Below are 13,093 nucleotides of genomic sequence, written 5' to 3' on the forward strand. Positions count from 1 at the left end.
GCGGGGAGGGGGAACAGACTGCTGCATTTGTTGTCCAACAAAGTTGGCTCGTTCCTGAAAATGATTATGAGATGGAGAGCAAACTCGAGCAGAGTGTCCAATTTAGTCACACAACTGGCACACTAAGTTGTCGTGCAGATCGGTGCAACGATGTCTGGATGAGAACGCGGTTTGAGACCTATTGTTGTTGGTCGCGTTGGTCCTTGTTTGACAGTTGGTATGTGAGCAACAACAACAATAATTTTGGTGGAGGGTGTGAGACAGAGCATTGTGTTTGAGGAAAAGCTCGTGGTCAGTATTCAAATAGTAGGGGTGTCATTTGCTCGAATTGCTGCTGATATTTCTCGATGTTCTGGTTCAAGACCATGAGAATTTTGACAGTGAGTTCGGTGTTGGTGACAGGAGCTCCTGCAGTCGCAAGTTCATCGCAGAGAGTCAGACTTGGTTGAGATAGTCTGTTACAGGAAGGCTCTCTTTGGTGAGATGTGCAAGGCGATCTCGCAAGCTCAATATGAGAGTTTGTGACTTGTTGGCATAAGCAGTGTGGAGGGAATCTCATGTTGCTTTGGCGGTGGTTGCATCGGCTACAGTGGCAGCAAGAGTTGGGTCAACTGACTCTAAAATGGCATTTTGTATCAACTAGTCCTGATGAAACCAATTAATGTAATCGAGGTTGGCAATTGTCTGGTTGTTTTCTGTGGTGGTCTGGATGGGAGCAGGAATAGTCCCATCTATACATCCATAGACATTGTGTCCTGTCCTATCATGAGCATGGACATTTGTGCCTTCCCGAGGGAGAGAATAAGTTTACGTCTGCCAGCAGGTTGATATAAGGCTGGGTAACCGAGTTGAATTGAACAATGGTGGTGGTATTTGGTGCACCGGAATTGGTAACAGAGAGTGCCATTTGTGCTGGGTGGGTAACAAGGAGAAAAAAAGCGCTTGATATCATATAAAGGTTTGAGATGTAGACGAAAAATATGATATTTTATTCATGAACAACATGCTCTTTGTATAGAACGTTTACAGAACCCAAATACATGAAAGTTGAGACAAACTAATATGATAAGATCAGTGCAGAAGAAATCTAGAATATAGGAAACTACTGAAAGTTCTAAATAAACCCAAAGACTAACTAGATAATATTGAATCAGAAGAAAGCTTGAAAATTGGAAACTAATAACAAGCTCCTAACTAAAGGATAACACATATTATCCATTAATAGTTACCTTCTGACTGGTCTATATCCTCTGGATGTTGGACATGAGCATATGTTAGGTGTTTCCAGAGGAGCAGTGGTATCACTTGATCCCAAAGATATGTTTTTTTCCGAAGAATGTGAAAGTATTTATTTTAATTTACAATTGCATATATTTTCATCTGTAGTCATAGCCAAAACTTTCAACTGAAGACTCTAATGAGTGTAATCTGTTCAGCCCCCTAACGTTTTCTGAACCATGAGAAGATCAGAAGCATTCAGATGAAAATGAAAGCATAATTGGCCTGCTGCTTTCAGCTTTCATTTGTAGTTGAACTTAGCGAGTATAATTATGTGAGTACCCTAAAATATTATTTGAACCAGAAGCAGTCAAACGGAAAATGGGAACCTTTTTTTCTGCTTCTTTTAGCTGTCATTTATAATTGGAAATTTCCATAGAACCAGTCTAGAATTGACTATGAGACGGAGTACTTTCTATACATTGACTAATCTCCCCATATATAGGGATTGGAACAGCTTCAATCTGGACTAATTCAGCAGCAAAGCTCTACAGTCCACCTGTCTCATCCCTCCCAACAGCAGCTACAGCAACAAATTCTAATGTTTCTTAGTGACCAGTATATGGATATAAGTCAAGGTGACCAATCAAACTTCACTGCAAACATAGTTGTGGACAGAAATTTGCCAGTTCAAGTGGGTCTCCCGCTTTTCTCTCGTTCAGATTCAGCTATGCTAATGAAGGTGCCAGTTTATACTTGATATACTTTGCATTTGATGTCTTTAGAGAGACTATCTATTCTTGTAAAAAAGTACTAAAAAAATGACGAGTTTATGCAGCAAGTGCAGAACATCAATCGAAGTCTGGAACAAGGTCAACAGCCTGCTTTTTTTTGCAAGCATCCAGAAAATCCAAGTTCCAGCAGCCAACAGCAAGATAAGAGTGTTGCTACTGGCAGCACGACCATGGACGTTAGCTTGTCCAACACCTCTAGAGGTGATGATCAGGTTAGCTTTGACCTCAGACCCCTTATATGTCCAGTGCACTAGAGCTGTTGATAAGTTGTTCATATAAGAATAATAGGTGCTCTTGTTATGTGTAATGCATTTCATATTTATTACATTCCTACAAACCCTGCACCCTTCTCCCCATTTAATTTCCAATGAGCACTTTGTGAAATAGTTTCTGTTTTATTTCTTCTTTCAGTTTAACTCATACTATTAGCTTTTCTATAAATATATCTTTGTTCTTTCATCCTTCTTTTTTTTTAAAAAAATAATCTTTTTATCATTGATCAATTATTCCTACAATGTTGAAGTAATGAGTGCCATGACGAATTCCAAACATTTCTACTTTACCCAGCAGAGTAAGCCTTAAGGAATGAAAACAACTGGTTGAAAGTGTAGTGGTTTTCTTCCTGCTTCTCGTAACTCTTTACTTTCGATGGGGGACTTCAAATATCTGATTGTACAAGTGTCGACCACCCAATATAAATTCAGATAAGAAAATGGACATTGAGCCTAACTCAATCCCAAAGGATTGCTCATGAGGTAAGTATTGATCAAGATCATAAACGGAGTCAACAACCCATTCTCTTAACCGATGTGAGAACATTTATTTACCACCCCGGCCAAGTTTAGTTATCTGGAGCGTGGAAGATGAAAATCCTACAAGCTAAAAACGGACCATAAAAACTCAATCCAAAATCTTCCTCAAGAGGTGAGGATTGCCCAACACCATATAAAGAGACCAAATACCCTTAACCCACTGATATGGGACTCTTAACCCCCCCAGAATGGACATCTGGAGCGTGGACAGTATAGGACGGGGGCCTAACATCAGGTAAACAATGAATTGAGATGGGCCTGACACTGATACCATGTTAAAGAAATAAACCCTGGGACTAAGTCCTAACTTAACTCAAAAGTTAGCTTAAGAGGTGAGGATTGCCCAAGACCATATAAAGAGACCAAATACCTTTAACTCACCTATGTGGGACTCCAACAACTCTGTTACGATGATAAGAAAATGAACCTTGAACCTAACTAAACCTCAAAAGCGCACATGCATTTAGGATTCTCCAAGACCATTTAAGGAGAACAATAACCCATTATCTTAACCAATGTGAAACACTTAACAAATTCCAATAAGAGCTAGTTACCATTATCAAAAAAAAAAAACAAATTCCGATAAGAGCTCTATTAGATTTATACTTACCAATTGTGAAAAAAAGAGCTCTATGAGATTTACTAAGACTTACAGATTAGCTTCATCATCAAATTTCCTTGAGTTCACATCAGTAGTAATATTTGGAGAGTGTCTTTGCTCTTTCTTTCCTTGGTTTCCTACTTTTATTATTCTTAGTGAAATTTTTGTATTACTTATTCAATTGATGTCATTTCTGATATATATTTTTGGCTGTTATCTGACATGACAACCCATCATATTCTTACATATGCACAAGTATAGAGAAGGGTATATATTTGTCCTTGTACTTTCTTGTCCTCATTGAATTTCATTGTTCATGTTTACTTCAAAGAAACGTGCTACGAAAAAGAGAAAGCAGTTAATGTCATCAGGTCAGAGTAACAGCTTAGGAACTGCATACAACACTAGTCTGTTACCAAGTTCAGCGCCTTCTACACCATCTATATCCAGTGCGGAAGATGTGATATCAATGCCTGCATTGCTTCATGATGATAATTTTTCTAAAGGTTGTGTGTATGGCAATGATGTTGTTTGCTCAGCTACATTGATATCAACTCAAATGGTAAGGATTACTGCCCCTATACTTACAGTTTATTGAGGATTCCGTGAAACAAGGATCCAATTGACAAGTTGCTCCTTCATTTCCAATTATTTAACTGATCTAATAATATTAATCAATATGTCAACTTAGGATAATATGCTAGGGAAGGGGTTTACTCTGATTTTCCTTAATTGATGCCACAAAAGTAGTATTGCATCAGGAAATGTTTGGCTGTCTCTCTTTTAGTAGTCCTTTTTTTTGTAATGCGATAATAGACATTGTAGACAGATATGCTGTGAGAAGTGAATTTGGTACAAAGGAAATGCTAATCCAACTATGGGTTATATCAATTTTTGATGTTCAATTTTCATGCGAAGTCTTTACTTGATATCTTAACTCAACTGGTTTCACACACATGGAGAAAGGTAAGCCAAACTTCCTTCAATACAAAAGTGAATCTGCGCATGGAGTGTTTGGTTAGTGCTTCCAAAACAAGCGAAGGCTTTAAACTGGCTGCTAATTTTATCAAAAGGATATCAATCAAATGTCCTCATTCTTTCTCCTAATTAAGAGATGGTGGTTCTATTGATGCATAGTCAGACTAATCAAATATGTGTGGGATGCAGGCTGATGTTCCTCTTATAAACCACATGTTTGCGAATAACTCTGCCGAGTCCTTCCTTTCTGACAATGCAGATACTGAAAGCATAATCCCTAGGTGCTTAGGCACCAGTAAAGGTTTTAACTGACGCTGACTTCTTTATACTGGCTTTTTCTTGATGGGACACTTGCCACTCTAGCTATTTACTTTTGTTTTTTTCTTTTGCAATAAAGATATTACGTTCTTGGAAATTGGGACTTTTCATTCCAGTGCAGTTAATTGCTGCGACCTTTCATCTGATGGAAAGCTGATAGCAACTGGCGGGGATAAAGAGGTATTGATACAGGAACTTGAGATGATAAATTGTTTTGTATTCAAGACAGTCTGAAAAGCAGTGAAACAAGGAGTTATATTCTTGAATTCTGTATTCAGGTCCCTTTAGTTATTATTATTTCTGATGTGTTCTGGCATAGGTTGTACTATGGTGCACAGATTCAAGAGCGCTAAAGCATATACTTGAGGGGCATTCTGATGCAATAACAGATGTTCGCTTTGGTCCAAGATTACCACGTCTTGCTTCATCTTCCCTTGATAAGACAATCAAAATTTGGGATGTTCATAATGTAAGTCATTTTTATGTGTTCATTACTTGGATGATAGGATATTACTCTTCCATCCTGATAAAACTCTAAGATGAATCATTGCGTGTTGTGTAGAAATTTTCTGCTCAAACTCAGTGTAGATGTGAATTCAGATCCTGTACAAATCAGTGTAGCTGAAACTACAGAGATCCATTATTTTGCATCTGTATTTCAAAGAATGCCTAAGTGGACAACCTTCCTCGCTTTCATCTGCATTCAAATGGGACCTTCTCCCAGAATTTTGACCATATACCTTTTTAACATATAATATAGGCCATATATATTAGATCATAGTAATCCATCATTAATTCATTTATACAACAATAAAATTCTTTTTATCTAATAAAATAAGAAATATTTTTATTTCTTAATTTTTCCGAATGTAAGAAGGATAAACATTTCTTAATATAATCCTTGATTTTAAAGTTAAGCTACTTCAATCAGAATGCCTTAAAAAACAAAAAAATTATTACTGTTTTTCAAATTACAAAATATTGTTAAAATATCGTTGATGGAGTTATTGTTGAGCTATTTTCCTTTCAAGTTTCGAACCAAGAAATATATTAGCTAATGCTTATTCTACTTCAATTTGGAAAAAAAATAAAAATTAAAAAATATTTCCTATTTTATCAAGAAAAAAGAATTTCATCATTATCTAAATGAAAATTAATGATGGGGTTACTATGATCTTATATATATGACCTATATTATCAGTTTAAAAAATACATGAGGTTATTCTAGTTTAATTGTAAACGACATTAAGTTGAAAAAAAGATAGGTTACAACTTTTTTTATTAGTTAAATGGATTTCAAAAGAATAAGGTTCTCTAAGAAAAAGCATAATACATAAACGTGCCATTTAACTTGGCTTCAACTTACATCCATATCCTCCAACTTCGGGTATGCACAAGTAGGTACTTAAACTTGCATATAGTTAAACAAGTGAACACACACATCCTACGTGGCAATTCGGTGTGATACACTTGAACTGATTTGTATTATGCCATGTAGGATGCATATTATGGGCCCGTTTGACTTAGCTTAAAAAAGTAGCTTTTTAAAAGTAGTTTTTAATAAGTCAAACTTTAGTATCTTTTAAGTTAAAAAATTAAAAGTAGGGGGTACCTACTTTTATCTTTTAACTTTTTTTAAAATATCCAAACACTCTTGAGGGCTGAAAACTACTTAAAAGTTGGTTTGACAAACCAACTTTTAAAGCTAAGCCAAACTGGTTCTATGTCATCTCGGACGTGTGTAGACACTTGTTCAACTTTATATAAGTTTAAGTGTCTACTTGTGTACATTCAATGTTGGAGGGCATCGATGCCAATTGAGACCAAGTTAAAGGACACGTTCATGTTTTATTTTTATTAGGAAAAGAAATAATGTGTGTATTAGGAAAAGGACATTTTGGGCCCAATTAAGTATCAATAGAGACATTTTTGGCCAAGTTATAAACAACAGGGACATTTTTGGAGCAAACTATTTACGGAGGACATTTTGTTCAATTTCACATGGTTTAAAGATATTTTTGACTCATTTCCGTTCTTTCAATGATCCTTCTAAGATGAATTGACTATTGTGCTTTGTTCCCCCCAACTTGTTTGAAGACTGTTGATGGTGAACTCCTGACTTCTGGCTTTACGAATTTGTTCTTTGACAGAACACCGTCAAATTATCTGTACATGCACTTAGATTAATTTGTTTTGATGAATTTTGGCAAGTAGAGTTCAAGCCTGTCAAAACTAGAGTTTGTTGTATCCTTGCAGCCAGACCACTCAATACGAAGTTTTACTGGCCATTCTGCCTCCGTTATGTCACTTGACTTTCATCCAACCAAGGAGGACCTGATCTGTTCTTGTGATAATGTTAGTACAATTCGATACTGGAACATTAAGAATGGTGGTTGTGCAGGAGTGTCAAAGGTATTAGTAAACCTATATTTGATACCTCAGTCTTGTATGTTAAGCTGCAAAATGATGATATTTCTGGTCCCTATTTCAGTAATAGAATCTTTTATTTACGTCACGACTTATCAGCTCCAAATTTTTCAGGTTCGTGCAACTCAAGTTAGGTTTCAGCCTAATCTTGGGAAGTATCTTGCTGCTGCTGATGCGGATGGTGTATTGTTAATAGATGTGGAGACCACCCAAATCTGTACATATCCTCTGAAGGTTGGGGAATTTTTCACACAATATTCCTTTCACTAAGTTGTTGAAATTATTAGTGCATGACTGTGGTTAGCTCGTGCCGTAAGGTGTTGGGTTATGTCTTTTAACGAGGTGCAACACTCATGTTTAGTTGCATTCCTTGAGTTTTAAACCCTGAACAGACTGCCGGTGGTACACTATTAGTCTAGTTTCTATGGAAGCTTTAACAATTTATGGACTGGTTGTAGCATTAGCAGTTTTATTTGTGAATCCTTTTGTTTAATCTTTAGCTTAGAAATATAAAAATTAAATACATTTTTCATATCTTGATTCTAAGTTTTGAAAATTCTATCTCAGATTGGATCTTCAAGTCTTCCCTACATTCACCTATGCTGATGTTATGTGATCTTTTTTTATTTCCAGAAACTGATGTAATATTATTCGGTTGGACAACCACTTGTCCAACATCCTATTTGCCCCACACTGTCTTTTCTCTTTTTGTAATTAGTTGAACCAAACACATTGCATATGACAGGCAAGGAAGAAAGCCGAGTGAAGGTTTCTTCTTTAGTTCTCCCCTAAATAGCTCAGATTATAACGAACTTAAGACTTGAACCTGTGATTGGATCATTCTGGACACCTGAATATCTGACTATATTCATGGGCTCACAAACGTAGAGTTTCCTTAGGAGTGTTAGCTTCTGTGTTGTCGTAATGTAGTGACCTGTTGAATGATATTAGAGTAAGTGATGAGCACAGTTTGAGTACTTCTCACGTTTTGCATTATGTCTTTACTTGTTGTATCCTATCGGCGAGTTGCACCTTCTGAGTTATTATTAGGATGTTGTTCGAGTTGTAATGAACTTTTTCTCGGGGGCATCTTTGCAGGGTCACATCTCAATCATCCGGGGTATATGCTGGAGCAGCTCTGGTGAGTATCTAGCTTCACTTAGTGAAGATATGGTAAAAGTCTGGAAGATTGGCTCTAGTGGAGAGCAAGAGTGCATGAATGAGCGAAGCGTAACAGGCAAAAGATTTCGTTGCTGCACATTTCATCCTTGTTACCCTTCTGTATTAGTGGTTGGTTCAGATCAGGCAAGTAGTTTTTTTTTTCATGTCATCAATTCTATGAGTTGCTCCATTGGCTTACTATTACATGAATACATGGAGGTTCACAATTTATATGCCTAGTTGGTTGTTTCAACACTGCATGCATGTTCATTACATTTTCAAGTCTTTGCCTTGTGATTTGTGATTTATGGACTTCTTTAATGATATGATTTAACTTGTGTACATTCTAGTGCCTGGAATTTTGGCATATGGCTGAGAACAAGATGATGATTGTGCTGGAAGAGCCTGTGAATAGTTTAGCAGCGTCGCGGCCCACTGGTGTAGTAGCTTCTGCCACTGACAACAATTTAATCAGATTGTGGAAATGAAAATTTATTTCCATCAACTTCAACTTGGAGAGTGAAAATCTGTTTTACCATGTTTTGCATTTACACCACACCAACCAATATGAACAGAAAAGTGGTTATGTTAGGTAAGCAAGTGAGATATTCTACCTCTGGGGAGAATGTAGGTAACATCTCCTTTTTTTGCTGAATTAGATTCTAACCTTTGTAAATGTAAATGTAAATGTGTTACAAGCAAACGTCTCCCATTTTATCCATATATCATCAGAGTGAGTCGTGATTTCGTACTTCTGCTTTGTTCTCATTTCTCATGTGTTCAATTTTGTTTTAACCATAATTATCACCATCTATCTTCTATATTCTATAAACTATATCAAAAGCATGAAGGTCCTTAGAAATGTTGATTGAACTTTTTGCCCTTCATTAAAACACTATGTAATAAATAAGACTTTCATTAACTATTTTCTCAGATTATTATTTAATTATCTTAATAATATTGACTATAATTTTGAAAAATTAAGGAGACCTAAAATATATGGAGAATTGATGTCGATAGATTTTTTTTTTTTTTTTTGGACTAAAAAAGGATTCTTAAGTTGATTAAGTTTACACATTGTTGCATAAGTTCAGCTTCTACAGTACAAAATTCTTTCCACATAAATACACTCCTTAATGCATAACGTCCAAATTGGAATAAGAATACTGTTATAATTCCATTGTTTTAATTCATAATTTATGTTATGATATTATGTTTCAGGGTAAGTTTCAAAATGGACAAGCAGTAGCAGTGAAAATATTGTCAGCAAATTCAGGCCAAGATGATGTAGAATTCAAATATGAGATCTTGTTGGTTATATGGTTAGGTTGTTGGGATTTTGCTAATGTTGGTAGTTCTTTTTTTTTCTTTTTAGAATTAATTAATATTGGTGAGTTTTTTATTACGTGAAAAATGAGTCCTCGTAAGAGAAAAAGAGGAAAATATCCAAGTCTCCTAAAATTAATGTTGGTAATTTTTTTAATTTTTTTTAGGAATTAATGTGGGCAAGAACTTTTACGATGAACAATACAACCCCGTTGCTTTCTCAACTCTATTTTCTTTATTAACACTGTATTGGTTCTATTTTTTACGTTTTCTTTTTGTTTGACTGTGATTCAAGTCGTCTTCTTGCATATGTTATCATAATTCTTTCTATTGTTCTTTATTTTTTTTAGTTAATAGCTTTAAAGATCATATATGAATTATTCTTAATCAATGAGTGACAACAGATTCTCCCTTTTGGTAATTTCTGATATTTTTACTTGGGATCGAAAAATATCGAATTTCACAAAAAAGGAATTAATGCACGATGATAAAGAAACTGACTTCTATATGATAATATAGATATATTGAAACATTTGATTCCTATTACCTTGCAAACTTTATGAGAAGAGGGAAGTTGTCATCAATTTGTCTTAAACAAGGTAGTCATTTCCTTGCTTTACATGTTTATTGCATCATATCTTTGACTTTGCCATGTCTGTGAATATGTAGGTGTATCTTTACCTGATTACATTCTTTTTTATTCAATGTATAATTTGATCCACACGTCTAATCATAATAAGAGTTCTAAAATAAATACACAACTCTACCTTATATAAGATCATAATTAAAATTCTACAATAAATACACAACTCTACCTTATATTTACGATCTTAGTGTTGTCGCCATGATTGCTTCGAGCTTAAACGTAAGGAGGCTTGTGAAGTTCACAAGCGATCCCAAATTTCCCAAACAGTTCCTTTTTTAATTCCTAATAAATAATAATTCAAACCTCTTTGGATTTCTATTTCAATTATCTCATATATATTTATTTTGTACTACTTTAAAGCATGAACTCTCAAAATTTCAATTACTATTTTACCTTTTTTACCAAAATTTAATGTGCTAAACATCTTGCCCTACCCTACAGAAACTCTCCTCATTCACATACATCGCCACTTCCAAGACCCATTACTGGTAACACTCAAATTACCCTAAAAACAATCGAAGAATAAGTAGACATTGTCAATAAAAATATCCAACAAAGAGTCTGGGTCAAATCCACAAGGAATAATTGAAGGATAAGAATTCAACTTGGAAATTAAGAATGCGAACCTATTCATTGTAGCACTTTAGAACAATTGGATGGATGATCCCACCAAATTTACAAAAAGAGATTTGTAATCAAGGATTGCAATTAAACAAAAAACGCAAATATCACAAGTAAGAGATGATCTAGGGCTGTGGGGATTGGTATCAATGTCAAAGACGGGTACATGTGGCGCTCAAGAATGCTAAACTAGCATGAATAAGTTGGGTAATCTTCAATGATACTAATCTTCTTTCGATCTCAAAGCATCATATCATAGAATCTCCTTTTGCTCTCATCTATGAGAATCACAAATCAACCCAATACCTTACTAAAACCTTTCTTTCAAGCAGATTTGACAACTAGAATCAAACCACAATTTCTCTTTCGAGCAAACTATAGAAATTAGCCCTAACTTGCATGCATCAAGCTATTTACCCACTTCAATTAATGTCTTTCAAACATCAATCGAAGATCTAGACTAGGATTAAGTTTGCAACCTTAACCCATTAAATAACTTAAATCCGTGGAAGAACAACAATGAAACAGAGTAAAACACAAGACCCACTAAATTAAATCAACACCCAACCCATAATCACACCCTTAGATTTGGAATTTTCAGCCACACATCATAAAAAGTAAAGAAATTATACCTATGATGTTACCATCCATTAATTGTTGAAATTAAGCAATAATCGTCAACACCCTCTTCGATTCCACACCTCAATTGTCAATTACAAGTGTGTATTCGAAAACCCCAAAACTAAGAATGATTCTCAAAGGGTAAAAAGACTAATTCAAGCAAAGTTTCTCAAGCCTAATTTTCCAAAATTATCATACAAAAATCTGATACATTTTCTCTCTTCTTTGGACTATTTATAGTTTCCCCAAAATTGGACCCAGATTCCATACGCGGCTCATTCTGTGACGTTAGTCGGGCTCGCTTAACTCATTCGGTGAATCTTCGTTTGATCTTTAGCTAGCCCTTCTTTTGCTTCAGGTGTTTGAACTTCAGTTAATAAACTCGGTTGAGCCATCCTTTCACATTTGGCGATCGAGATCACCACCTTGTTTGCCTTTTCAGCTTTCATTTTTACTCAAAATTCACTCACCTAGGGATGGGCTTTTAGTTCACCCATTCAGCTTCAGCAAATCACCGATTCAGTTTTAGTCCGCCGATTGCCTTGAATATTTTCAATTGTGAACAGTGTCAACTAGGGCGAGGTCAGGCCATTTGGGTGATCCGCCCTTTTGGTTAGGCGACGTCAATTGGAAGTTTTTACTCCTTTTAATATTTTTGGCCTCTTTTTCATGTATTCATCCTTGCATTTTTATTTAGCCTTCATGACTGCAATACATCAAATTATCATCAGAATTGGACATGATTAGACATTGAGGACACTAATTGTTGAATTAAAAATGCCTCAAACGAGTGAAAATCTACCACTCGTCAACACCCTAACTTAAACTTTTGTTTGTCCTCAAGTAAATCAAGAATACAATTAGCTCAACAAGGGTGTATACAACAGTTCCCAGTGAGAGTTAACATGAAAGTGTCACCAAAAGACCACTATCAAGCATATGCAACACTCAATCATGATCAAAGAGCTTCAAGTGATGACTACCCGATATCAATTCAAGCTCAAGCTCACTAGTGCTTCCTTTCTAATGCAAAACCTTTTTTCAACAAAATTATTCAAGTGCCCTCACATCAAGTCTCTCACAAAGCATATCAATAAAGAATTTAGGAATCAATACAACTCTCACTCTCCGAATGAGAAATACATGCAAGCTTCATCCCATAGGATTGTCCATATTTTTCAATCATCACACAACCTAGCATATGCAAGATCTCAAGGGTCTTTTAGGCTTGTTATGGGTTTGAGGGTAAATGTATGGTCAATTTGCCTCAATGACTTCACCTTTTCAATGTATTGTTGTACTTATGTTCACCTCTTCTCAAGTTCTTTCCATTCTTTTCATTTGGAGACTCAAACCTCAAATTTATTTATTTTTCAATCTATTAGACACCCTTTTTTATTTCATCACACTTTCTTTTTCATTTCAATTTTAAACTTTTTGCTCATTTTTTTTAATAAGGAGGAGTTCCTTCTTCTTGCAACAAATTCCAAAGTTGAGTCTCACTTTTCTTTCTTCACTTTACACTTGACTTTCTTTCCTCCTTACTTTCCACAACCCCCCCCCCCCCCAA

General features: G+C 35.5%; 1 protein-coding gene across 6 annotated transcripts in view; it reads left to right on the forward strand.

Moving 5' to 3' along the window:
• Positions 1 to 9,859, forward strand: part of LOC102598981 (transcriptional corepressor LEUNIG-like) — a 16,942-nt gene extending 7,083 nt beyond the window's left edge. For 3 of the 6 annotated variants that reach the window (XM_006338113.2, XM_006338114.2, XM_006338115.2), the window contains 10 exons: positions 1,724 to 1,960; positions 2,057 to 2,224; positions 3,757 to 3,987; positions 4,593 to 4,704; positions 4,801 to 4,901; positions 5,041 to 5,190; positions 6,978 to 7,133; positions 7,263 to 7,382; positions 8,247 to 8,453; positions 8,660 to 9,060. In XM_006338113.2, the coding sequence (XP_006338175.1) occupies positions 1,724 to 1,960; positions 2,057 to 2,224; positions 3,757 to 3,987; positions 4,593 to 4,704; positions 4,801 to 4,901; positions 5,041 to 5,190; positions 6,978 to 7,133; positions 7,263 to 7,382; positions 8,247 to 8,453; positions 8,660 to 8,797 (1,620 nt within the window). In that variant the 3' untranslated portion in view covers positions 8,798 to 9,060. Of the gene's footprint in view, positions 1 to 1,723; positions 1,961 to 2,056; positions 2,225 to 3,756; positions 3,988 to 4,592; positions 4,705 to 4,800; positions 4,902 to 5,040; positions 5,191 to 6,977; positions 7,134 to 7,262; positions 7,383 to 8,246; positions 8,454 to 8,659; positions 9,061 to 9,530 lie in introns of those variants that run through there. The other 3 variants (XR_001472471.1, XR_366530.2, XM_015305403.1) reach the window with 3 other exon arrangements.
• Positions 9,860 to 13,093: the final 3,234 nt, after the last annotated feature.

The sequence above is a fragment of the Solanum tuberosum genome, unplaced genomic scaffold (assembly GCF_000226075.1).
Source record: "Solanum tuberosum cultivar DM 1-3 516 R44 unplaced genomic scaffold, SolTub_3.0 scf00003, whole genome shotgun sequence".
Lineage (NCBI taxonomy): Eukaryota > Viridiplantae > Streptophyta > Magnoliopsida > Solanales > Solanaceae > Solanum > Solanum tuberosum.